The sequence below is a fragment of the Podarcis tiliguerta genome (genome assembly GCF_965153285.1).
Source record: "Podarcis tiliguerta genome assembly, chromosome: 5".
Classification (NCBI taxonomy): domain Eukaryota; kingdom Metazoa; phylum Chordata; class Lepidosauria; order Squamata; family Lacertidae; genus Podarcis; species Podarcis tiliguerta.
In genome coordinates, this window is record NC_139538.1 from 9735444 (window position 1) to 9763110 (window position 27667).

At 46.6% G+C, this 27667-nt stretch overlaps 2 protein-coding genes across 2 annotated transcripts in view; both read right to left on the reverse strand.

Moving 5' to 3' along the window:
• LOC310678420 (uncharacterized protein) overlaps positions 1 to 27667 on the reverse strand; it is a 456546-nt gene that overhangs the window by 68296 nt on the left and 360583 nt on the right. The gene's annotated exons all lie outside the window — the stretch shown is intronic.
• Positions 21031 to 24119, reverse strand: SOX2 (SRY-box transcription factor 2). The gene has a single exon (XM_083442400.1). It carries the CDS (start codon positions 23344 to 23346, stop codon positions 22372 to 22374), a length of 975 nt encoding a protein of 324 aa, XP_083298526.1. The 5' UTR covers positions 23347 to 24119; the 3' UTR covers positions 21031 to 22371.

Here is a 27667-nt window from a genome sequence, read left to right on the forward strand (position 1 = left end):
TCCCGTTATGACTGCAGCCTGTTACTTCCACATAGTCGATTTAGGAATAGAAGGCACTTGTGGATCTGGAAGCTGTCCACCACCCCAACTTCGTTTCCCAGGTAAAAAAATGTTCAGGTGCAAGTAGCCCCATCACGCGTCACGGCCCGTTTATTCCAAGGGAACTTGTTTTCAAATAAACACCCAAACGCTTTTATCCAAATACAGTGGTACCTTGGGTTAAGTACTTAATTCGTTCCGGAAGTCCGTTCTTAACCTGAAACGGTTCTTAACCTGAAGCCCCACTTTAGCTCATGGGGCCTCCCGCTGCTGCTGTGCTGCCGGAGCATGATTTCTGTTCTCATCCTGAAGCAAAGTTCTTAACCTGAGGTACTATTTCTGGGTTAGCGGAGTCTGTAACCTGAAGCGTATGTAACCCGAGGTACCACTGTACTTAATCCTGCATTGTGGATAGGACACATTCCCTCACGAAGGAAAGGCTCATCTATACAGTTTCTTGTTGTGGTCTAAGTAAGGATGGGGTCTCCCAGTATCCCTAGCGGCTAGAGGCTACAACCCGAATTCACTCTTACATAAGATTTTTGCATGTGAAATAGACCCACAAAAGGTTCTCCAGCCGTCCATTGTAGTGTCGCAGCCCGATCCTACGTATGCTGATTCTGAAGGGCGCCCCGCGGAGTTCAAGGGTTCTTCCTCTTCCCCAAAGCTGCAGCCTTCATATCTGTGTGTTTGTGTCCTTATTCCCCAGTGATGAGTGTACTTATATGGAAATCAACTGCATTGAAATTAGTGTAGGCTTTAGCTCCATTGAAATGCATTTGGGATGGGGTTAATTTTGAGCAAGGGCGAGAGGAAGGGGTCTTAAGAGAGGAAAGTTTTTTGGGCTTAAATAAAGTTGCAGATCTTCGCTTGAAAATACGCCCTTTGAAGACTCAAAAGTGACAGACGGACCTAGGTTCTAAAGTTGAGCAGAGTTTGGGTTGGGGGAGTTAATCTAACTTTAAAAGGGGGGGGGGGCTGGAAATCTTTCAAAGCCCTGAGGACTTACCCTCAAGGCCTTATTCAAAGAAAGAGAGAGAGAGGAGGGAGGGGGGGGGGAGAACCAGCCTGGCGTTTCGTCACAGGCAATTGTAAAGGGGGTTCAAAGGACCGATCAAACAAGTTGCAGAGTAATCTACATTAAAAGTCCGGATGGCGATGTTACAGCCTGCACCTGCGGGGTGTTTGCTCGCCGAGCCCCTCGCCGAGCTACAAATCATCAGGCGAAAAAGCCGCTTATGCTTCCTCTTTGCTTCTCCCAAGAGTTACAGGGCTTCTTTCCTTTGATGATATTTATACATCTTGTTACAGATAAGAGATTTTTTTTTTTTTTGAAAAGGAAAAAGAAAGAAAGAAGAATCCCTGAACACACACACACACACCAATACGTTTCTGCAAATGGTCTCTGTGGGAGTAATCCTGTGGCTCAGTGTCCTTGAAATAACTGGCCAAGCCCCCGGGTGAAACAGCGCCCCAGGAGTCCCAACCGGAGGAACCCCCATCTCCAACCTGCCGCTGAATTTATCAGGGCCAGAGAGAATTAGGGGCTGAGCCCATATCGCTCCAGTGATTTAATGAGGCTGTGTGGTCTGCAGACCTCAGGCCGCTTACACCGAAGTAAGCCCGATGATGTCATAGCCGGAGGAAGTCTTTTGGAGAGCTGAAGCTCAGTTCAGCTGAAAACTGCTGCTTAACTGCGTGTGCTGATGGGACAACCCCTTTGGACTGCGGGCCTAAGGTTCATACAGAGGAGGCGATTTGCTTTTCCTGGGCTCAGCCTAGCGAGCCTCCCCACTGAAACAGTCCTACGGAAATGTTTGGAAGGACGACAGTGGCAAACGTCACCTAACCGCAGAACTGCGTAACTGGCTTAAAAGTTGCCTAAGTGCCACAGAAAGTTGTTGGCTCAATTCTCATATCCAATGCTTTATTAAGTCCTAGATGTAAACCGGCCAAAACCCAAGCAATTTAAATGAACCGGGGTTCGAATTATATAGTACGTGGGACCTTTCCCCGCCTGTGTGTCTCTAGTGGCGGGACACAAATCTTCAAGATCAGGGATGTTCAACAGGTAGATCTCGAGACCCTTCCCCCACCCCACCAAAAAAAGTTCAACAACTTTGGTAGATCACTGCCAGTTGTTTTTTATATAGTGGGAGTAGATCTCAGTCTCTTGAAGGTTGGACATACCTGTTCTAGATAAATAAACCTATTCATCTGAAACCAGATCTAGCAGAAGCGAAGCATTTTCACCTTTCACGAATTTCAGGCGCACAGTTGTCCCGTGGAAGATAAATGCGCACGTAGGCTCAGCGCGTTTACTGGCAAGGAAATACCCGGAGTAACTCTGCAGAAGACTCCCTCAGCCTTAAAAACGGCTTCACTTTGGATGTATCTTGCATTTTCCTTTTATAATGCCTTAGCTTTTAAACCCAACTATAGCTGCATATATACACGGCCCCCCACCCCAATAATCCTGCTATGCTAATGGAAAGAAGGGGGAGAAGCTGTCCCTCTGGAGTTTCGCCCTCGATTCTAAACCAGGGGGGCTCGCTTGAAAGTGAAGTTATGGTTTCGGGGCCTGACAGGTTACTCGGTAGTAAGCGCCAGTGTTCAGTGGGACCTCCATCCAAGTAAGACTGCCGCCTGAGATCATAGCAATGCAATTCTGGAGTGCCCCCTTTCCTAACTCCAGCTGAGCCCCATTTCTGCAAGTCACCCAAGGACCCACCCACCACTCCAGGGGTGATCCCGGTCTTTTTGTTATCTGTTGCGGGGGGGGGGGAACGGCTGATTTGCTTCTTTTGAACACACTTTGGGGAGATGAAATCAGGAAAGGAGAGGGGGAGAGGGAGGGAGGGAGGGAGGGAGAGAGAGAGAGAAAGGAAGGGGGAGACTAGGAAATGCGAAAACCCCAAAGACCCTGGGAAAAGTGCACGCGAGTTTGGCAATCCAGGAAGGCAGAGAAGAGATATTTCCTTGCGTGCGGCTCGGTTTGGTTTCTCCCCACTCCAAACCCCAGCAGCAGCTTGCGACATGCCAGCCAAGATCAACATATATCTTTTCCCCTTTGAGCGTCAGCGGAGCGATCAGTAGATCGGTTACTTCTCCTTCGAGTTGCCACCGTAACCGGGGAGACGGAAGGAGAGCTGGGACGTATCGGAACGTTTAAAAGTCCCTGCAAAGATTTTCTCACAGCTGCGGGAGGCGCAAATATGGAAATGAGCTCATTATGTGGAGGGAGGGGCAGCAGGCAGTGCCCCTGCTCTCCCTCCCGCTTCCACAACTCCCAATCCTGGGATCATCTAAACACGAAATCAGCCAAAACAAGTCCTCGCCAAGAAGCTACCAACTGCAGTTTCGCCTGTACAAATATGTCAATTTCAACGATTATGCAGCGTTTTGTTTAGATCGCGCTGAGCGGCTTCTCTCTCTCTCTCTCTCTCTCTCTCTCTCTCTCTGTATCCTTTCGCAGACAGCAGTACCTGTTGTGTTATCATTAACCCTTCGCACGGCGGCAGAGACCTCACAACAATTTAGGGGAGAGTGGCAGCGGGGAGATAAGAGGGGGCCGGGAGGGAAGTCCTCTTCAGCGAGCGCAAAAAAGAAATGTCATGCAAATTTGCAATTTGCAACGACGCCTTTGCCACCTCCTCGGAAGCAAGTCCGGCTGATTTCAGTGAGATTTACTTTCAAGTAAGCGAGCCTAATCTATGTGTCTCCAGTCTGACTCACCAATCCTGAATAGATTACTTGGAAGAGAGTTGCATTTAAATCAATAGGAGTTGCTTCCAAAAAACTTGCGAGTGGGTTTAGCCGTCTCGCCACAAATCCAAATGCCTGAAAAAGGGGCAACCGAAAACTTCCTACCTTCCATAAAAGTATTGACAAGTATAAACGGGAAGATGCGCCATACGAGGAAGGGGGGAGGTCCGTTTGTGTGGAACAACCCAGTCTATACTTGGCGGGTTTTGCAAATTAAAACGGAGACAAGGGAGCCTTGCGAAAACTGGCACAGTGTCCCACCAACCCCCGGGTAAAACTCTGTGTGTGCTTGGAAGTGGTAAGCAAAACACCAAGGAAATCCAATGGATTTGCTCGGTGGAGAGCTCTATCTGGCGCTTCTGGCCGCTTGTTTAGCTCAGCTCTTTACACCCTTGGAGAAGAAGAATGCTATACATCACCCTTTAATCTCCTACTGAGTGAACTCCGGAGCGCATCAAAGCGCGCATTGTTGAACGCTTGGGGGAGAACCAACAAGACTAGGCGGAGGATCGGCATTGTTCCCAAGGCTTGTTGGGGAAAAGTTTTCTAAATAAACTCCTTTCAGCACAGTTAGATTTAAAGGGGTGGCAGTGGATGGGAATTGGGGGAGGGGTGCTGGTCTATTGCCCTCCGTCGCTATTTTCCCAAACAGGTTGGCGATCCAAGCACGCACTGCCCGGTCCAAAACCTGCACCCAGACTAGGATACATTTGGAGGCGATGGGAAAGTCAAACCCACAAGCAATTTGGGACTCCATCTTAACCCTCCTGACTGTGAGGTTTAGTGCAATATACTTCTTCAGATGTAGTGTATAATCCCAAATGGCTTCGATCCTGATGTACACCATCCTTACTCCAAAGTAAGCCCCGTTTGTTTTAGTGGGGCGATTCCCAAGTAGACGTGCTTAGGGATACAACCTTGAATCTCCAGATATTTCTTTAGGAGGTCTATCCTATAGGTTTACTCGGAAGTAAACCCTACTGGGATGTTTGGGACATTTATCTGGACTGTGGCATTTTATTGCATAGGCTCAAGCCTGAGACTGGGTTTTGGAGCGAGCTGAACCGAATTCTCTAGCTAAGTATTTCGGCGTCGCTCTCAGATCCACCTTCCCTTTTAATATAAAAGGGCAGCTATACCGGAGTGAGGAGCTTCAGAGATGAGTTTTTTAAAAACCGGGATCCTGTTGCATTCTATGTGCCACTTGGTGTAAACACTGAGGGTCGCCCTAGTGGCAGAAAACAGGTGTTTTGTTTCTCTGTTGACGGCCCATTAGTATCTCGCATCTTGCTGAGAGTTTGATCAGTTTCACACGAACTGAGAAAAGAGGGGCGGGGGAGAGAGAGAGGGATTGAGAGAAGGGCAGCCGCTGCTGCTCCCAGATGAGAAATTGACTAACAGGTAGTTGAATGAGCAGAAGGGAGAGCAGAAGGCGAAATTCCCTCAGTAAGCAGCGGCCGAACAGACCTGGATATGTTTTCAGGCTGTTCATTGCTGCAGCGGAACCCGAATTCAACTGGAGCAAAAAGTCTTGGAATTGCTGCGAAACTGAAGCTTTCTCCCAGTTTGAGGCTGAGCCTCTCGTGCTTATAAACAAAATGAGGCTGAATAAAACAGAAGAAAACAGAATCACTCATACAGAAGTGGAGAGAGAGAGAGAGAGAGAAAGATGGGGAAGGGAAATTCTCTACGAGAGGAAACCATGAGCGCAGTTGTGTGTGAGAGAGTTTTAAGGACCCGGCATTAATTTGCTGTGTAGTGTCCCTTTCTCCTTTCCTGTGAAACCTACCATATAAACAGGCTGTATAGCAACCAGGCACAAGGGGAAAGGGAGAGGGGGCTGTTTGTATTTGTTTCTGGAATATTTAGGTTGTTGCTAGGGTGTCAGAACAAAACAACAACAACAAAACCCAACCGGAGAGATCTCCCCAAAGGGGCTGGAGAGGAGGGGCAGAGGGTTTGTGGCAAGGGGAAAGCGCAGACATCTGCTGAAGCTTCCATCTCTAAGCTGGTCATTTCCAGGAGGCAACTTTCTGAAAATCTCCACAATTAGACCTGCATTGTTCTTTCCCAACAACACGGCGTGGAAAGAAAAGGTCCTCTCTGTCGGGGCCAATCCAAGGAAGCGTTTGAGGTTATTAAATAATAAAGCGATTGTGATTTACATTGTGGTGCTGGAAAAAAGGGCCAATTAACCACTGTTATGTTGCCATAAAGATCATATTAACTCGAATTAGTAATCTAACAATACGCTGTCTTAAAAAAGAAAAAAAGGAAAAGGAAAGAGTACAGAAGGGGTGACAATACGGATGTCACTGTTGCAGACCGGGTGTGTTGTCTTCCCTGAATTCTTCCTTTCTTTTAAATTCCTTAATAATAATAATAATACAATGATAATTAATAATACTAATAATCAGAAACACAGAAATGCACTTGAAAGATGAATTGAAGCTTCCTGCTAAAAAGATAACAAACAAAACACAGAAGGAAGAAAATTAAAATGGGGGGTGGGAAGAGGGTATAACCGCGCGTGCGAATACAGGAAGCTCTCCAGCAACGATTGTTTTCAATTAATTCTGAGCCCACCCAAATCTGATTCCCGAGTTCCCGTTTGGAAATGTTTTAGGAATTAATTAATCCTCTAAAGAGGGGGAGGGGAGAGCGGGCGAAACAGGGCTCCTTCATTGCTATGACTTTTGCAGCTGTGGTATATAGTGTGTGTGTGTGTGTGTGTGATGTGATGCACGCATACACGCGCACGCACATATAGTTTGCAAGCCCCACATGCAACCCTCGACTTAAATCTGCGTGAGAGAGAAAGCCCAACCCAAACCTAAACCCTCGCCTTAGTGTTCTCCGCCATAATCAAATAATTTTAATTTTTTTTGCTTTAAAGCAGTTATTAGGTTTATAACTCGTTTCCCACTTAAATTTGTGCAACCAACCAAGGCAATCTAAATAGGCTGCAGCAGCCTCGTGGGTACCGCAAGCAGGCATTAATAAGAAGGATTAATTATGGGTGTGTACATCAATGGGGCACAAAGACTATCAAGTAGCGGGGGGGGGAGAGAGGGGGAAGTCACAGGCAGCCAGTGAGGAGCCGCATTTCGTCTAAGGCAGGCATCCCCAAACTCGGCCCTCCAGATGTTTTGGGACTACAACTCCCATCATCCCTAGCTAACAGGACCAGTGGTCAGGGATGATGGGAACTGCAGTCCCAAAACATCTGGAGGGCCGAGTTTGGGGATGCCTAGTCTAAGGGATGGCGCAGGTTCTCCACGCTGAGGGCAGGCTCCCATCCTAAAGGCATATTTTAGGAGGTAAAATATGCATGGAAGTCTCATGCGTGGAAGTCAATGCGACTTTCTCCCGTGGGTATATTTTTAAGGTGTGCCTGCAAAGTGTCCTATTTCCATCGACTGCTTTTAGAATCCGATCCATGACTCAGTTAAGCCGAAATCCTTGAGCTGACTGAAGTAATTAACTCTACTGTCTCGATCCACAATTAGTAAAGACTTCGCTTTGCGTCAAAACCCTTTTATAAGTCTCTAAATGATTTCCTCTAAACTGTGAAGGATTCGGTTTAGTTGAAGTCGATCCGCAGCTCAGTTAAGCCATTTAGGTGGAAGCTTATCATTGGAACTATTAACCCTTTCCACCACAACGTGCCCCTGCCGAAATCCTTCATTCTAAAAGCTGAACACTCCAAATTAGCGATTTATCGATAGTGTGGTTAGTGATTAAGGCTCTGAGCCCGGCCTTGGCTGGGGAGGGCGGGGTATAAATAAAAAATTATTATTATTATTATTACATGCCGGTCAGCTTCGCCCGCCCCCTCATCTTTCCACAAGATCTGGGCCTGGCTGGCTTGTATGCTGAATAGACCCAGCGAGTTTATATGGATAAAGAAAATAGGAAATTGGTCGGGTTATGGCCTCGATCCTCAGTCACTTGCGAGGAGGCAGCATCCTTGAGGTCAATGAGGCCACTCTCGAGAAGTGGCGCCAGGTCGGCAATTTATAATGCACCCACTTGTGGGCTGTTGCACTTCGAACGGGTCTCGCTGAAACTGAGCAGAACACTATTTAATATTTTGTGCTTTGGGAAAAGGGAAGGAACCACGTGAACATGCGCATAACGCTTCCTCGGGGCTTTTTCTGCATGTCTCCCCTAGAAACACAATGCTGGAAAGGGCATTGAAACCGGAGGAGGGAGGGGAAGGAGGGGGCTGTTGCATCTTTCTGGCCCGCTTGATTGTCTCTGGTACCCGGGTTCTCTCTGTTGACATGGAGACGCTCCGAGACCCAGCCTCCGAGACCCAGTCCTCTGAACAGGAAGAGTCAGCGGAAGAGAACTGCTTTGCCAACCGCTCCAGAAGTTGATGCTATTTGTTACCATAATTCTCCACCCCCCCCAAGCCCCTTTTCCGGTTACATGGTTTTTCATAAGCAAACACTGAGCCATTTCCTCGGCGCAATGCATCACCAAGCCCATCCAAAAGGGTCTAATCTGCTTCGAGCAGAAACCGAGCAGTAACAGCCTGGTAGGCTGCCCTTGTGAAGCTAGGAAAATACCTTCTCAGTAACTTGCCCCTCCCGCAATAGGAAGAATAGAAGAAGAGAGACGCGAGGGTGGGGAGGGGAGGGGGATGGACGGGGCCCGTCCTTTGCCTTGTTGCTTCTTAATACCCTGATCGTGTCCAAATAAGCCATCAAGACTTGCACGGAATGCAAACTTTTCAAGCTCTACCTTCATTCTCTCCCCCTCCCCATCCCGAAATTATGATACGCTGCTCAACTGTAGCCCAGAAAAGCAACAACTCGATTATACTGGAATATAACGCCTTCATTTTCCCGCATATAAGGCTTCAGGTTCCTGGGATTAATTGAGTCGCGAAGGAACTGGTCCAAGCGGATCCATATATCCGGGTTGGGTACACAGATCCAGCCAAAGTGATGCAGCAATCCTTCATTCATGGAAGTCCGCGCGCCTTAAAAGGTTAGCTAAGTCCAGACTCTGTATATAGATAGGATGGTCTGCTAAACATGGGGACATCAGGCTGAAATGAATGAAATTTGCTTCCCTTGTAAGGCTGACACGGTAAGGGGATCTCAGATGCCAGAGACCAACCAACCAACAAGTTAAGATACTCTTCTTGGGGTTCAACTCACAACTGCCTGTGCAATTCTCAGATCACGTAAGCCAAAGTAGACAGGTGGGAGTTACTAAATAGCTGAGAGATTGAGGAATGAAGCTGTTGATACAGCAACCCTAAATGTATGCAAGTAGATCTAAATCTTACTGAAATCAGCGGGGATGACTTTTATCTCAATGTGCTTGACAGCTTAAGTGAAAGCATGTTCCATAGCAGGAACTTGTTCTATTATTGAAACAATTTATATACCGCTTAGCTACAATAGTCTCCAAGCAGTATATAAGCATATGTGCACTAGCCTTTGGGTTCTCAGCCGGCCAAGGCTGAGAGACAGCCCAGCCTGGTCCTTACAGGGAAATGAACCCCACTGTAGTAGGAGGCAGAGTTTCCTATTTCAAAAAAGTAGACATATGATTGCAGGCTTTAGCACAAATATTCAAGAGTAATTTAGCAGCCCAAGCCTAAACATGCTTGTTCAGACCTAAGTCCTGTTGAATTTAATGGGGTTTACTCCCAGGTAGATGGGGTTAGGATTGCAAGCCTGAGTGTGACTTACTTTCGAGTAAGCATGCACAGCATCAGGCTGTAACTCACACTTTGTTAGACAGCACTTATATTCAGGTATAGATGTGCAGACTGACCAGGGCGGAAGTCCTATTGAAATTAGTTAATTAAAGGTATCAATAAAATGTGTTTTATGATCGAGACCACAGCGAAATCCATGGAATTTCAAGCAAATGTAAACGTTCATTTGTATACACGGGGCGGGGTCTACAGACTTCCGCCTACTGGAGCGGATGGGACTGAAAAGGGGGAATGGGCGCCTCTAACGGTAGGATCCGTGCGTGTATGTGTGCGTGTCTACAACCGAAGTTGGAATATCTTCATTCAGCTGACAGTTTAAACAACTAAATCAAAATGCTGGTAACGGCCCGTGATTGTAGACCGACTTCAATCCAAGTAACTGGGCCTAAGTGAGCCCTGCCTTAACTCGCGCCAAAAGATTTCGATAGGGCAGGTTGCCATCCTAAGCACTCTGAACCACTGAAATAAAGAAAACACACAAAGAAAGATTCGTCTAGTCCTGATCTTGTTCTGAAAGCTTGATATAAATGGCTATAACACACACACACTCTTTTTGCAATACTGAAGGAAGTTTTTTATTAACAGAGTTTTATGTAATCTTTGTAGGCTCGCGTACTCCTGAGGCGTCTAGTTTCATAAACTAGAGATACTTTTAAAGGCTGCGATTTACTTATTTTTAAGTGCCTACCTACGGAGAAAAGGCATCAGATTTTGTGTTGGTGGGAGGAGGGGGGATGGCCCAAATGTTCATTAAATGAATAACTCCAGCTAGCGTCACCGCATAGACACTTTCTGAACTGAGAACTGTGGAGAGGAGAAGGGGAGGGGGTTAAAGGGGGTGAGAGCCTGAACGTGTTAGCTGATGCCCTGCCGGCTGACAGTGTGTGGTCTATTGTAGGGAATGTGCCTCTTCCACTGAACAGAACCTTCTCTCTCTCCCCCCCCCCCTCACGCTTTCCACCCTAGCATTACTGCACCTGCACTGGCTGAGGGAACTGCAGCCATTCACCACATCAGCGCAGAAGACATCTTTGACAGCACTCAATTCATTACATTTCTTCCTGCTTTTCAAACCAAGCAACACACGCACACACACTCACCAAATGAGCCTTGCCGGTGAGTGACAGTCCTCTCCCCTCCCTCCCTCTCTCCCCGCCCTCCCCAAAAATCGTACAATAAAGTTGTATGTATGGTGGTGGTGGTGGTGCTCCTTTGGCGATTGCATGAAGAAGTGAACTAGCTTCCGTTAACAACTCGTCTCTCCTTAAAGGCAGCAAGGAAATGAGTTAGGTTTTGTTAGGAGGGGTAACACTTCATTAATGTTCCGTGGTCCAGAAATAAATTATAACCACCCCCACCCCCAGCGCGGAGCGGAGAAACGAGAAGTCCAGTAACCTGGTTCTCTTGCAAGGAAGTCCCAATGACTTGAAAGATAGGGAGGGATTTGTCTTCCGCCGGGGGGGGGGGGAGAGAATGTGCAACCCCCACTTAAAGAAACCCACAAGTCAATAGGGCTAGGTTTATCTCACAAATCAGCCCTGGATACATGTACGTGAGAATGAGGCCCGGTTTGTGCCCAGGATTAGGGGTAGAGGTTAAATCTCTCCCCTCAAGTTGAGTTGGGATGCGGCTCGGACTGGGCACCCAAGAATCCACGCGAGATTCAACACATGTTAACTGGTAGTAAGCGGGTTTTATTTTATTTACTTAACAGAATGTATATATTTATAACTCGGTTGTAATAAAACCTCTACGCGGCTTACAACAAATATTAAAAATATCAGTACAATTCTGGCAAGAGTTCTTCCTGAGCCGGTTGCTCCAGAATGGTATCATCATAAGTTCTGCTTCCAAATACTAAGGTCTAGTGTCGTGAGAAAAAACACCCCTCCACACATACTAAAAAAAAGAAGGGGGGTATTTCACCAGGGAATGAAAAGTGAAATCTTAAACCAGTGAAGAGGCCCAGAGCCTGCCCGACCCGACACCGGAAGTCAAAGCCACTGAAATCTATGAAGCTTCCTATCAAATTTAGCAATAATCAGGTAGCTGAGCTTTGATACAAGTACTCCGGCTGAAGTAGCTTGTGGATTAGGCTGACAAAACCTCTTTTCAAGATCACTTTTAGAGCCCCATTAGGACTGGAAGCTAAACTCGCATTGTATGCGGTGATCGGACCTAGCGGGTTCCACTGAACAGTTTTCGGAGTCGAAAAATGAAACCAGATTCTGCCCGGCACGTTCAAAAGACCCCGTTAAGCAGATTTGTTCATTTAAAACTCGCACAACAGAATGCCATTCTAAAGAAACTCTCTCCCTCCCTCCCCATTTCGTTTCAAAATATCTCAGAGCACACGTCTCCCGGAATTAATTCCCCCTCCTCTCCAGAGCAGATCATGAAAGTTAACGGGACTTATGGAGACAAATGGTTTTGTGGAGCGTAGCCCAAGCTGATTTGAAATGGAAAGCGAGCCTGTATCTCAGGGTCACCAGGAAAGGTGTGTGTGAGAGAGAGACATTTCAGTTTCCTATACATGGTACATAGAGAAACCGCACCATCGTTTAGAAATATTTAAACGGAACTGTTTTTGACTTAAATACTTGCTCACTGCACTGAGGAAGATGGAGATGAGGTGTGAGAAAACCCATCTCCAACATCTCCAGAATGGAGAACATCTCCAACAACTCCCAAATAATCATTGCTTGTGCGAGGGAATTGTATACTGTATAAAATACGGGCTTTGTATGTAAGTGTATTGTGTATGTTTAACTGTCAGCTGCTCTTAGTGGGGAGTCGAAGATTGCGGATCGCCTGGCAAAAAAGAAAAAAAGAAAAACCCTAATAATTTCAAAACATTCAATGGAGCGGCGGTGACGTCACGGGGGTATTAGCATATGAGGAGGGGATAAAGTCAGTGTGGCTGAGGGTGATAAGGCCCCTCCTGAGGAATTCACCGCTTGTTTTAATACATTAATTATTTCGCCGCTGCCCGCAAGTTTTTGCCATTTGTAAGAGCTTAAGCCTTCTCGTGGAGAAGGGACTGGGCGGGTTAAGGGTGCAAAGAATCCCTTTGCAGAATGTCTTCTAGGTCGGCGAGCGGGAGGAATTGCTCAGGGGGAGCAATCACGCCCGTCCCCTCCTCTCAAAAAAGAAGTGCGATTTTGGAGAAGGAAAGCCACGGGTTGCTATATTGCTCCTTTTGAAATACGGATGGGGTACTGAGTAGTAATCCGTACTATTTACGTACATACAGGCTATCTGCGACACATCCTACAGCCGGGGAGATGTTCTGAGCTAGGCAAGTGGGGAGGACAGCCCTGCCTCACTGGGAGAGGTCTTTCCCCCAGCTCTGGAGTGGAGCCCTTGCAGGATCGCAGCCCGAAGATGCTGAAATGGGATGCAGCACAGGATAGGTGCTGTATTGCGCTGATGTCAAGATGTTCCCTGGCGACAGGGGAAATCTCAGCACCTCCGTCCTCTTCCCCAGTCCCATCGGAAGGAAGCTGGCTCTGCCGCTCGGTCACTTCTCCTCATGTGTTGTTATATAAAACTTACTTTTCACACACACACGTATGTGTATATATATCTCTCGCCTTGTTCTTCCACTCTCAAAGGAACGCCCATTAATTTTAGACAAATTTATTTGGAGTAAGTCCTATTCCGGTCAGTGGGATTTACCTCTGGGTAAGCACGCTCAGGATTGAGATGCCCCGTCTGATCAGGTGCTGTTGGGAATAATAAGGGTGGGGGCAACTGGAGAGAGGATCTTCATGGGCGGATCCATTGCCCCAGTTAAGCTGCAGGTCTCTTGGAATTCGGAGATCTCTCCTAAGCACATTTCAGGAGCAGTCGCAACGCTTCCCAGGGAACCTCCATCGCATAACAGCTCAGCTTAACTGGGCGACGGATCCTGGCTGAACAGCTGGCAAGGAAACGAAAGACCCAAGAGACGATAATGCAGAGCCAAACTCTGCCCCGCTTTATGAAGGGGCATCTCAAGGGGGAGGGGGGAGATAGGCCCTTCTCTGTCCACCAGGGATTCCCTCAAATCATGTTCCGACAGCAGAAGGATTAGAACACAGAGATATAATTTTGTACTGAGGGAATGAGAATGGCAGGTTCGCAGGGCCCTCTTAGCAGCAGCCCCGGGGTGTTCTCCGTAAACTCAAGGCTTTGCTCAGTCGGCAGCCTGCAGCGGTGATAGCCTCTGTCCTGAACTGGACTCGAACCCGCCTTGGCTGGTGACATCCGCGACAAGCATCCCAAAAAATCCTTCCTAGTCTCATTACGCTCACATCAACACTTCTAAAAGAAGACCTGCGAAGACATGTGCTACAAATGCCAACGAAAAAGCGCCCAGGAAACCGCGCGAACCTGCAGGCTAGGAAACTATGGCGTGCATTCCTGCTTTTGCTACTCCAGGCGTGTAATGTTACTAAGGTCAATGGGACTTCTCCAGCGCGAAATGTTTTCTATTTGCCAAAGAGTTGTGACGTTGGTGCACTGTTCAGCGCACATACCGAACCCAGGAGATATCGTATAGGCCTCACTAAAAACAACAGAAAGACTCTGATGGGTCTGGATTAAAACCTGGACCCACAACCCTACCACTTAACTGAAGCTCTAGGATTTGAGCTGATGGGCTGATGTCCCTTCCTGAACACATACAATACTGCCCCAACCCTCCTGATCGCAGTCATATGCAAGTTTACTCAGAAGCAAGTCCCATTGAAATCAATGATATCTCGTCACAGGCCTGGTTTGGAGCATAGCCCTAAAAGTGTTTAGGACTGTGTCGACAATCCTTCTTTACACAAGTGGTTTAGAACTGGGACACGTGCAATTATTTCTGTCTGTGATGATATATATACACATACAGACAGATACCTAAACCGAGATGTTGCGCTATTATCATAGCTGTACTATGTAAGTGTAAGTACAGATGTAGGGAGAGGAAAGAATCTAAATCCATTCCAAGTAATGGGATGTGTGGATCGTATCAGCAGACAGGCCATCTTCACATCCCATTTGACGCCAGTGACAAAATTCCTACTAATTTAAATGGGTCTGCAGTGCATTCACAAACAGCTTATAAGTATATGATAAACACAACACTGAAATACACAGGAGACAGGCAGGTGTTCACAAGCCAGTGCAACACAACTATTCTTTTTTGGCCCGGTTAGAAGAGCAGTTCCTAAATTTGAAACATGCCACCCCACTCCAAATCTCAAGAGCTTTTGAACGCGCAAACTCAGCCCTTTCCCTACAAACGACCATCGCGGACATTTGAAATGTACTTCCCTCTTACGTACCTAAAAGCCGATAACTAAGGTCCTATTCGGAGGTGAGGTGTTTTGCCTACAAACTATAACAGAAATGTGAAAGCCACAAATTCTGAAGGGTGGCGCAAATATAGGGCTCTGGAAACTAATTGTTTCAAGTAATCTATATTTTTAACAAGGGAAAATAAGTGAGAATTATTTGGGGAAAGAGGCTGGTTGGAGAGGCTTTTCATCGTTTAACCCGTCACCTTCTCAAATAAAGTAACGCAAACTAAGGGATGTAACAGCGAAAACTTAAAAGCTGAACACAGAATACATTAGAGATCGGGATAGCAGGTTCTGCAGCATGAGTTAACTAGCGGCTAGGCATCCCCATAATCTCTACTGCTCCTCACAAACACTGAAGTTATTACTCAGAGATACTTCTCATTTGAGTAGATTAACTAAATCTCTCATTCATTCATTCATTTTAAAAAGGGTTTTAACCCAGGTGTGGAAACTGTAAATTTCTCTCTACAGTTTTCTTCCCCACAATGTCTAGATAGTCGATGCGGCATGCCCATATGATAAATACCAGTATAACCATAATATATATATAATGTAATACACACACACACTTCTACCGCACGCCAGTTTCACCACAATGTATAGTTTACCTGCATGTAAAACAATTAACCGCGTCAGCTTGTCACCTTCAGAACACCAGGGACACAAGTGAAATGTACGAGAGGGAAATTGACCGGGGTTGTTCCTCAGCTGCCAAGGTGACAACTTGAATTACATTCCTAATGGAAAGGGGCTACTTTCCCCTCGATGCTAATTTGACCTTCAGAGAATACACGCTCGCTAGCATTTACTTAAGGGGAAAAAACGAGGAAAGCAACATCAAAACGATATGTAAAGAAGAAGACAACGTAAGATCGCACCTGGCCTTTTAACTCTTTGCAAATGGAACTAGCGGTAGTTTCCCCAGAAGTTTAAAAAATGAGCATCACGTTGTCTACGGCTGAGTTTGTGGGAAATGGGGCGAGGGGAGTTAGTTTATATGTGTGGGTATAAAACTAATATTACTAACTTGCTGGCACAATCAAACTTCAATCTCGGAACTATTAGCTTAAAACTACCAGCAACTGAAAAGTAAACCCAAAACGCACAAAGGATCTGCTTAATTTTTTTCGTCCAGTGGGCTAAAATGAGGACCCCATCACTATGCACTTAAACGTTATTCCTTGTCTCCCTGAGGCGTTTGATCAGTTCTTTTCCCATGTGAGGAAACTGGCAGCTCCAAGGCCGTCAGTGGAACTCCCATAACAAAAGTCCTGAAAAGCTGAATGAATTGGGCATATAATTACTGCTCACACACACACACACACACACACACACACACCCTCCTATCCTTTGCAGCTTATCTCTTTCTTATTCATGCAACATATATTGTCACCTAATCTCACCCTCAATATTGCGCTCCCTCGCTTTTTTTTTTTTTTTTTTTTTTGTAAGCAGCTATCTCCACAACAACTACTATGAGAAATTCCTTCCCGGCAGAAATTAACCAAAACTTCCTATCTGTCGCAAAGCAAAGAGCCAAAGGTGAAAAACTGTGGAAAATGGAAGGGGTTAGTTATTTAAAGGTGGTTTGCTAATTACTCTTCCCCAGAGTTTAGGGAGTCATTGCAATCTGCGTCTTCCCCACAAGGAAGGATGCTTTGACTAAGTTTCGTTTTGTTTACTTACATCTCGGGAACTATAAGGTTTGGTCTTTGCTCTTAACGTATTTACTTAGCCGGAAGTCCAACTGCCTTAAACAGAATTGACTTACTAGTAGGGCTGCAATCATGGCTACATTTTCTTGGGAGTAAGTGTAACTGAATTCAGCAGGACTCCTCAGTAAATCTACATAGGATTGGGCTGTGTGTTGAGGACCTCAGCTCTGATTATTTTAGTACTTGAAGACAATATCAAAACTTGATTCCATGCATGTGAGTCAAACTGAATTCAATAGGAGTAACGCCACATACCTAATCACTACTGATTAATCAAGAATGAATTAAAATACATCCAATCTTTCTGTCATAGTATATTATGTGTGTACATATCACACAAGTATACTCCAAAGTGCAATACAGATACCTTAAACTGAGACTCACTTCATAATGTCTTTTATGGGATACTTTATGCACACTGGAATCGTCCTCAACACAAAAGCAGTCCTTATTTCCTTGAATGGAACTTTTTTTCTGGGTACTTTGAATATCCACCTACCTAATGCAGATACCCAATAAAAATGCTCTCTATACAATTGCCAGTTCTGGCTTTTATGCCCAGAATAGCTGTAGGATTTATATAGATATATCTGTATTTTCACATCTGTATTTAAAATAGGCAAATGTCTGCGATGAGCTACCGCAGCCTATCCCACAGACCTAAAAAATCAAACCACCTCCCGGCTCTATGCTCCATTGCACGGCCCTTGTGGGAAGAGAGAAGCCCGAAGTACCTTAAAAGCCGAAATCTGTTTGCCGTCCAGATTCAGGCAGCCATTCCCCAACCCCCCTTGAGTCTTGGAGGCCAGCCTCGCTTGCTTCTGGGTTTGTGTTCAGAGCTGGATGGAGAAGCCTGGGAGGGGGTGGGGTGGAGAGAGATCCTCCAGAGATTGCTCTACCGCAAGAATTTGTCGCTTGGAGGAATAAGTACAGCTATTACAACCAAATCTACTAGCAGTCTAAATAATTAATTGAACCATTGCTCTTTGACCCTTGCAAAGTCCAATAGGGACCCGTTTGTAGTAATAATACCCCCCAAACGAGCCCTTGTCAAATATTCATTTAGTGGTTAATTCGAGCCATTTCCCCTTGGGACAGCCTGTAATACCAGCCTCTCCGGCTTGCCAAGAAACCCTGTTAATCTACCTCTCCAGGTCAGCAAAATATTTTAACACCCCGTCCTTAAAATGCTACCAATAATAATAATAATAATAATCCTCCCCCCCCCAAAAAAAATCACAGGGGATCTCCTAATCTTTATCCATGGTCTGTCTATTTGCTGGGGCTAGGCTTAAGGAAATGTGACACTCCATCTCTGCCACCCGACATCCAGGCAACGTGCCTATTTTTGAAAGGAGAAGAAATATAGGTAGAGAGACCAGCCCTTAAAAAGGACCATGAGACCCACTTAAAAGGGATCTGGGGGAAATACATTTCTACACACTGAAGGAGCAAAACAGGGGCGTTAAACAACTGTTATTCCTATATTTCAGAGATAGGAGGGAAATCGAAAATGCTGCCTCCTATTTGTTAAAGCGGCTGAATAAGGGGGGGGGGGGAGAGCCCTTTCTAGATTTGCATGAATAACGTTTCTGCTCAGTTCATTTAACTGTGCCTATCTCACGGCCTCAATCACGGCAAGAGAGCGGATTTCCAATGCGTTTTCTTAATCGCGCATACAAAAGCTCATTATAATTTTCATAATAATAATAAGTTTTGGTCACCTCACAGTTTGGAATGGAGGGGGAAGGTGGCGGAATTCATTAGGCAAATTTTGTTTAAAAGCAAATGATTATCTCCGGCCCTGGGTGTATTTGCAAGCGTTCACGTAACAATCCCGCCACGTCGCTCAGTTTCTTTGACGACGGATTCAGACCAAGCTCTCCCTTCCAGGTAATCAACTAAAATTAACAACAACAATAACAGTGTCGAAATCGGTAGTACGGGATGAGAGAATTATCGTGAAAAGTGTACATTCAACCATTTGAAATGTGAGCGAGAGGGGAGGAAAGCTTTTTACCACGGCACGTGAAGAATCTCTCCTGGGCGCGTTTACCATCGCAAGCAAATCCTTCCAGACCGTTTTACATTCATAAACGTGGGGAGGAAATCGGGACGAAGGACTTAGAATTCCAAATACTAATTTAACCCTTCTGTCCTATTCCTTTCTGGAAAGCGAGCAGATCGCTCCTGAGCGCCCAGTAGCCCAAAAGGGGCTGAAATCCTGCGTGTGAGACTCTTTGTAGAGCGGCCTTCTAGAAAGCAAGGCCTGCAATCAAACCCACCGATTGTAGTTTGCAAATTGTGGAGTCACACAAAGGGCTGGTGGAGAGGGTTTCAAGAATTCAATGAAATGCCCCGGACTTTTGTAATTAAACACCTTGCTCCTAAGAACCCGCATTTAAGCACTTTTACGGGGAAGAATCTCACTCACATCAATGGCACTTGATTCGGAGTGAACGGGTCCCTAAGAACACATTGCAAGGATGTACAGTCGTGGGAGTGACTTTCCAGCAAGCTGTGTCCTAATTCTTGCCTTGGAGCCCGATTTGGAACAGATTTACTGGAAATTCCCTCCCAGTAAGTATGTTTAGGGTCTGTTAGGAAGCCGTCCAAGCACACGGTGCCACTTTCCCAAACAAATGGATTTCAGCTGAGATGCCAGTAAGCGGCCTAAGCTAGCAGCTAAGGAAGAATCTCTAAAATAAATGAATAAATTGAAACAGCTAACAATTGCCATTCATTGAGAAATAATAGTTTGCTGAGGAATAATTAAACACTTGCTTCTTCAGCTTTTTAAAAAGAATTGTACGATTTCCCCCAAAACGTTCTACTCTGAAATGGCTTTCAGAAATGCTAAACAACAGTATTCATTTTTGGTTCGGGTGGTGAAATGTATACTTTCTGAAATTTGCTGTATGTAGGAGGGAAATGGCTCTATAGCGCCTGAAGGATTTCCAGAGAGAAATCTAGTCTGCGCCAATGTCTTAAGCTTCTGTGGCGAGGGCTCTACCGTACAGGCCCGGATTTATTCCATTTTCACCCAGGATTTGGCATTAGTTTTTCCATTGATTCCCACAGAGCATACTTCTCTATAAGCCTGTTTAAAATGCAAACCACGATTCACAAAACTCTCACTTTCACGATCCTCAGGCATTTGTCTGCAAGAATCGCAGCCCAGTCCTAAATACCTATACTTGAAAATAAGTCCTATTGATTTTCATCGGGCTTTACTTCCGCATAAGTATTTTAGGGTTGCAAATAAAGTCCCATTGATTTCAGTAGAATTTACCCAACAAACAGGTGCATTACAAACGGAGAGACGTGGGAAAGCAGATATCTTTACAAGCTAAGACTCGACATACTTTTCCTTACTTTTAAAAAAGTATATTTAAGGGTACACTGAAAATAACAGTATAAAGTTAAACAAGATATACCTCTCTGCCAGACGAAGTTGTCTTCTTTAATGTGCGTTTTGGAGGGGCGGGAGAGGGCTTGAGTTTCGCAGCTTTTTCCTGAAACTGGCTGCTTCACCTCGCTGGTGAATTATGAACTAGGAAGAGAGAGCTTTTGTGAAAGCCTATGGCATTACAAAATTGAATAGATTATTATTCTCAGTATTGATGGCTTACATTTAAATCCACCCCACCCCACCCCCTCGCCCTGGCTTTCTCTTTCCCCACCTCCTCAGAGACCCCAAACTCCCTCGCCTGCAATGAAAAAAACAAACCAGGGAAAGTTTAGAAAGGCGCAGAGAGCTGCCCGTTTTTGCATTGTTGTGGTGCAATTGTCTTGAAACCGCGACTTTGCAATTTCCCCAAAACACACACGGAGGACTGTAGAAAGCACACACCAGCACACACGCACACCCCAGCTAACCAAGCCTCACTTCAAGTCCATTTTCTCCCAAAGCACAGCGCTTCAAGCGGAGATCGCCCTGCTTACGAGAGAAGTTAAGAGAGCCACGCACCTCGCTCGCTTCCTACTTCTGCCGGTTCTCCTCGCGTTAACAGTCCAGCCTCATCTGAACTCCGGGGGCTTTGGTCAGCTTTCAGGTGGCAACAAGTGGTCGTTTCTTCCAGCAGCGAAAATCACCCAACCGACTTTCTATGCCATGTTACTTTTCTCATTTATTATAGCAGAAGAAAAGTGTCACTTACAGTCGGCTGCGTTTTCCATTGTCGAAGGATTACTCATTTCATATAGTTATCTGGGCCACATCCAATTTCAGGCCTCGCATTATTTTAAGTAGAAACTAATTGGCATTGAAATTACCTTCTGAAAACAAAGCAGGAAAAGATTTCCTCATTCCTAGAGTTTTATTCTACAATATTATTGATCACACCAGTTTATAACTGGTCCTTGAGCAGCACGGAATTAAAAAAATAACATAAAATTCATCCTGCTTTCTGAAAATAAATCGAAGACTCAAGTGTTATTTCAGTGTCCATATTTCAAAAATTTATTTATCTCAAACTGTGCATAATGGAGTAAAAACTTAACTCAAATATGTACCTGTTTATAAGGATGGTATTAGTTCAAATATATATATGTCTGTGTATATATACATATCCATGTATATGTATATATACATGTGTATATATAGATGTATGTATGTATATGTGTGTGTCTATATATATAATATACATATATGCACACCCACATACACATGGACTGCCGGCGGACTGATTTCAGATAATACACAGCCGAGTACAACTACGGGAAATGAGGAGGGACAAAAATTAAAAGAACTTAAAATAGCGTCACAATAAATTTACAGAAATATTACAAACCATAAGAAAATATTTCAAACACAAGAATTTCAGATTGTTTTGCCGTCGTTTTAGCTGAACAGGAGAAAGTTTGAAAACAAAAAAAGCTATTTAAATTAACAAATGTGTGTGAACCTGCAAGACAATTTTTGCTTTTTAAACAACGTGTAAAAAATGTAGTACACCCTAAACTTTTGCCCTTTTATATAAAAAAAACAGTTCCAGTTCAATGGTATGCAAGTACTTATTCTATTTATTTTTTTGCCTTTTGTACAATTGCTAAAACAATTAAAACGTCCAGATTTTTGTTTTAAAATAAAATTCAGCTTCCTTTTTTGTGCAGCTGCTATAAATCCATCTATCCAATTATCAGAACGTCTTAAGTAGACTCTGATGTATTTTAAAAATAATTGGCAAATTCTCAAGGTTTCCCCCCTCCTCTTTTTAATATAAACAATGGGCTTTTCGATTGCCATGTTTATTTTGATAAATACTGTACAAAAGTTGCTTGCAAATATTAAAACATTTCCCACCCCATTTCCCAGTCTCCTTCCCTTCCCCCCTCCCACCTTCCTACGTCGCTTTCTGGAGTCTAGTTCTAAAGATTATGGGTCAAGCCTTTTTTTATTTTTTACTTTTAAAAACCTTTTCTGCAAAGTACCATTTCCATAGGAACTTCGAGGGTGGGGGTGGGAGGGTGGGGGAGAACAGGTTTGGTGGAGTCGCATCCCTTTCCAAAGGAGAGGGAGGGAGAAAACAAAAATAAAAAGATCTATACAAGTTCCTTGATGGGTTTGGAATTTTTTTTCTTTTTTCTTTTGTATCTGATTGGTTTCTCCCTACCCAGTTATTCTCTGTACAAAAATAGTGTCCCCCCCAGAAAAAGAGGACAGGAAGGGGAGAAAGGGGGAAAAAGTCAGAAGTTCAGAATTTCTAATAAAAGTTTGTTGCTCGGTCTAGATTTCTCGCCCTCGCCTTCCTCGCGTCTCGCCCACCCCCCGTGGGTCTTACATGTGGGAGAGCGGGAGCGTGCCGTTTATGGCCGTGCCGGGCACAGGTGCGTTCTGGTAATGCTGCGACATGTGCAGTCTGCTGGGGGCGGCCGGCTCCGCCACTTCAGGCCCGGGCAGGTACATGCTGATCATGTCCCGGAGGTCTCCGGTTTGGCACGGAGCCCTGGAATGGGAAGAAGACGTGACCACGGGGGGACTGGAGCTGGACTCCGTCTTGACCACCGATCCCATGGAGCCCAGGCTCATCCCCGGGGTCCCCTGCTGCGAATAGGACATGCTGCTGTAGGTGGGCGAGCCGTTCATGTAAGTCTGAGAGCCCGCCATGGAGTTGTACTGCAAGGCGCTCACGTCGTAGCGGTGCATGGGCTGCATCTGCGCGGCGGCGGCGGCGGCCGCGGCGTTGTGCGCGTTCAGGCCCGGGTGCTGCGGGTAGCCCAGCTGCTCCTGCATCATCCCGTAGCCGCCGTTGGTCCAGCCGTTCATGTGCGCGTAGCTGTCCATCCGCTGGTTGACTCCGGCCGCGCCCAGCGTGGCCCCCACGCCGACCCCCGCGCCCATGGAGTTGGAGCCCGGCGCCAGCAACCCGCCCGGCAAAGTGTACTTATCCTTCTTCATCAGCGTCTTGGTTTTCCTCCGGGGTCGGTATTTATAATCCGGGTGTTCCTTCATGTGCAAGGCGCGCAGCCGCTTGGCTTCGTCGATGAAAGGTCTCTTCTCAGCCTCCGAGAGAAGTTTCCACTCGGCCCCGAGGCGCTTGCTGATCTCCGAGTTGTGCATCTTGGGGTTCTCCTGCGCCATCTTCCGCCGCTGGCCCCGGGACCACACCATAAAGGCGTTCATGGGTCTCTTGACCCGATCCGGGCTGTTCTTCTGGTTGTTGGCCCCGGAATTGCTGTTGCCCCCCGCGCCTCCCCCCGCTGTCTGCTGGGGGGCGGGAGGCTTCAGTTCGGTTTCCATCATGTTGTACATTCAAACGGCTTTTCTCGGCCGAGGGGGCGCAGCAACGGGCGGCCGGGAGGTTTCGGAATGGTGGTGGGCAAACAAACCAACGCAGCTTCGAGGAACTCCGGCTAGTAAAAAGCACACCGGCGCATAGAGAGAGGGCGAGGGAGAGAGGAATCCGACAATCGCCCCCCTCCCAAAAAAAATTAAAGGAAGGGGCTGTAGGTGGGACAAAAGCGAAGAGGAAAGGCAGCCGACAGGAGCTCGAGAGTGTCCCAACCTGGACTTGTCTTCTCTGGGAGGGGGGAGGGAGGGGAGAGCTCCCCCTCCAAAACAGATCCTCCCCCGATCGGATCAACACCGGGATCTTCCTCCCTCTGCAAGCAGCCCACGGACGACTATTCAAGCAGGAGAAGCATAACAAAGAAGGCTTGGAGAGTCTTGATTGAGAAACTTCTTCCTGGTCCGTTTCCCCTCCTTTCTTTCTTGTGATTCTTTCCTTCTTTTCTCTCTCTCTCTCTCTTTCTCTCTCTCTGTAAGACTAAAAGAGCCAGCAAAAGTCCCTTTCCCCCCTTTTTTGTTGTTGTTGTTTTTGTGTGTGTGTGTGTTTTTCCCCTCCTAAACACTCACTCTCACACTCTCTCCCTCTGTCTTTCTCTCTCTCTCTCTGCCTTGACAACTCCTGATACTTTTTTGAACAAGTTAATAGACAACCATCCATGTGATGGGGGGCTTGTCAGGGAATAAATGCGTTTGCCCCGGCCAATCAGCGCCCGCCGGCTCCTCCACTGAGCACAAGCCTCGACTTAGAGTTTTGCATGAAAGGGGGCGGGGCTTCCCGCGCGCCAGCCGGGACAGCTCGGCTTGGGGAAGCGGGAAGAGAGAGAGAGAGAGAGAGAGGGAGGGCGAGGAGGAGGAGGAGGAGGAGGCGGGTCTTCGAGGCAGCCACTGAAAGGGCCCCTTGGAGCTCCTCTTACAAGCAACAGGTCACACACGCCTTGAGGAGGAAGTGTGTAAACAGCATTCTTGCGACATTAAAAACAAAACAACAAAAAGCCCCACTCCGCAACAACTTGATGTTGACTTGAGACTGAGTGAGGAAGGTTGCAACTCCCCCCTCTTTATTTTCATTTTTTTGCGTGACAGATGGAGGGTGGGGAGAGAAGGAAAGGCAGCAACCCTGCTTCTGAAGGCTCCTTCTTAGGATTTTAGCAGGACGAGGGATCTGTTAGTTTGTCTTCCATTCCCAATTGCTCAGCACCCCCACAACAATGCCTCTACGACCAGCGCAGGCTGATAACCAGCACGAAGCGCAGGGAGCCCACAAATAGTCCCCACTGCTTTTGTAAGGACCTCGTTTGCTGCCCAAGACTGCTGACAGCCCCTCCTGCAAAATAAGGCCCCTGCGCTAGGCCTAGACGCCGCCTGCTCCAACCGACCTGACCCCTTACGTCTTCTCAGCTGAGGTTGCCATCCTTCTGGTGGCTGTGCAACCAAGTTTACTAGAAAATAAGGCCCATGGTGGCACCCGGGGCACTTAGGAGCAGACAAATGGGCAGAACCCAGCCTGGGCAAGAGCAGCAGACCCCTCCTGGTCCTGTTTATGGACAAGGCTGCGATGACCTCCCTGCACGCTCACTTGAGGTCCTCACCCCGCAGGCAAGGGGACATATTTCTTAGTAAACTTGTGTATGGCTGGGTTCTTCGGCTATCGCTGCGACCCAGGGCTACTGCGATTTGCCTGGCCTTAATTTACACGAGGTTCCCTTGCGCGCATCCGTGTCACTGGCACCCGCGAGATTTACTTCCACAGGCAACGCATTTCGGTTTGGAGGGCTGTTTTTCTTTCTCGACCGACGCCAAGTTCCCTCCAGGCTTGTTGGCCTCTTTCTGCCCCTTCCCCCAATTCCACGCCTGAAAGCAACGCCAAGCTGGGCTCCCTCTCCCGCCCCCCTCAACATCTGATCCTCTCCAATATTCCTCTGGTGGCTGCTTTGCCGCAGACATTTCTACGCGAAATAAAGGAGTGCTGCGTGTCTGCCTGTCTTTCTCTCCCCTTACCCCGCACTCCTCTGCTCCCTCAAAAGTCTAAAGGCCAGATTGGGCGAAAAGCCCAGAAACCCTCCTAAAAACTGTATCCCCCTCCTTGCGCCGCAATCGCTCCCCACCCTCCCCGCAGCCTCCTTCTCCACGGTTACAAAGCGTGGCCTTCCTCCTTCCCCTCCCTTGCCAGCCTCGCGAAGCAGGTGCGCAGGGACGAGAGGAAGTGGGGAAGGGACGGGGCAGGAGGGAGAGCCACGGGCGCGCGCGCAGGAGGTGCTGGAGGGAAGCTTTTCGTCCGGGGCCCGCGGGGGAGTGGGAGTGGGTGGGGGGAGAGAGAGGTGAGATGAGATTCCCCCCCCCAGGCCACGGCGAGGTGGCGACCCAGCTGTTACAAATAGGTAGCTCTTCTTTCCCCCCGTCACGATGCTCAACAAAAGCGTCACCTAAGTTTACTTCGAAGCTCTCATTAGGATCTTTGGGGCTAAAACGCACTTGAATACAAAGAAACGCACGCGCGCACCCCTCCCCCGCGCACCATTTCAGCTTTATAAAGTGCTTAAACGTTGTTGCGGGGGCTCGCTTTCCCCCCTCCCCCCACCGCCGCTTTAACCCCTGAAACTGAATAAGAAAAAAATGTAGAGATTCCGTTTTGTTGGAAACTCCGGCAAATAGATGATTTTCTCCCCCACCTTCTCCTACTCGACGTTGCTTTCACGCTTTTTCTGCATTCACGTGAAAGACCCTTTTCAGACCACCTTCAGAAAAGACAGCAAGCTGCATCTAACTTAGAAAGAAAAGGCCCGACACACATACACGAAATAAAGCGGGTTTTCCCGCTAGCCCCGATTTTTCTTTTTTAAGTTTGTTGGAAAACTTCAAAGGGATGCCACGGAAGGAAGGAGAGTGGGGAGGGGGCTGGGTGGGGAATGGCTTCCCTAAAAGAACTATATTTTTATTTCTTCTTTGGGACTTGGAGAGAGACTGCACAAACTGAGAAAGTCTTGATAACATTTTAAAACTCTTAATCGGGTCAGTTAAAAAAAAAAAGCTGAGAAGTGATTTTGAAACACAAAAGGAAAGGAGAAGCGTCTGGAAGGACGCCTGGACTTTTAGCGCTGGGGGTTTTACGCATGGGGTTGGTGCGCCCCCTACTGGTCAATTCGCCTTTCCCCCTTTAAAACACACACACACACACACACTCTGGCTCTCTCTCTCTCATACACACTTATTTTCCCTATAAACCAAATACTTCTCAACAAGGCTTGAAATAATAAATCATGTAGCTGAGCAATGGGAGTATCCTCGCTACTCTACTTCGTTAGGCTTATGAATATTAGTTTATTTATTTGTATATTTCCTTACTGAGACTTGCAAATTAGGAATAGAAGCCTGCGCCTGCAATCCTCAGACCGCTAGCTTTCACATAGCCTCCTTGATTTTATTCATTGCAATCGTAGTAAATAATATCCGACCGTGGCCCTTACATTTTCCCGTATGTGGAAGAAAACAGACAGTTAACGCTGAGCTCCTCTCCCACCGACTCTCCGCGCCACACATATATGGAGCACGCCTAGTTGTCCAGGCACCATATTTAACTTTGTTGTTGTTTATAATTTAGCCTAAATAGTTGATAACGTCCTTAAAAAAAAATCTTATGGATAATTAAGTTCGAAGAAAAGGGGTGGGTGTGGGAGGCTGTGATTTTGTCTCTGTTAATACAATGATAACTGATGGCTGGTGAGGTATTTTTTTTTAAAAGGGGGGGCAGCACACACATCTTACTGTACATGGAGGGAGTCTCCTAGCGGATTGGGGAAGAGGAGAGGCTGGGAGTGATCCCCCCCCCCAAATCCACACACACACAAACGCATAACTAGATGCTTTTTATTGGCACTGAACTCTATAATAACACAGTTAAGAGGTTAAAGTGGCTGGTTTCGCTCTTTGTTAATTGCATTTATCATCTAAATAAGGTATGGAGCTACCTAACAATTGCGTTATCACGAGTATTTACCGCTTTATTTTAATTAGCCGTGTTTTCCTTATCAGTGCAATGAACTGTCTCTGGCATATATACATAATAATGCGCTATAGAAAAATAAGATAAAAGCGATAGCGCATTGCACGCCCCCCCCCCGCGCCCAATCTTCACTTTTCCTTTTTCAGACCTAGGTATCCACGTATATATGTCGAGAGATCCTAGCTTCCCTCTTAAACAATATTTGTGCGCACATAGGTAAAGATAAACGGAGATAGCGATAGAGTCACCCACGGTTTTATCTTCTGCTTCAGCCTAACAGCACCT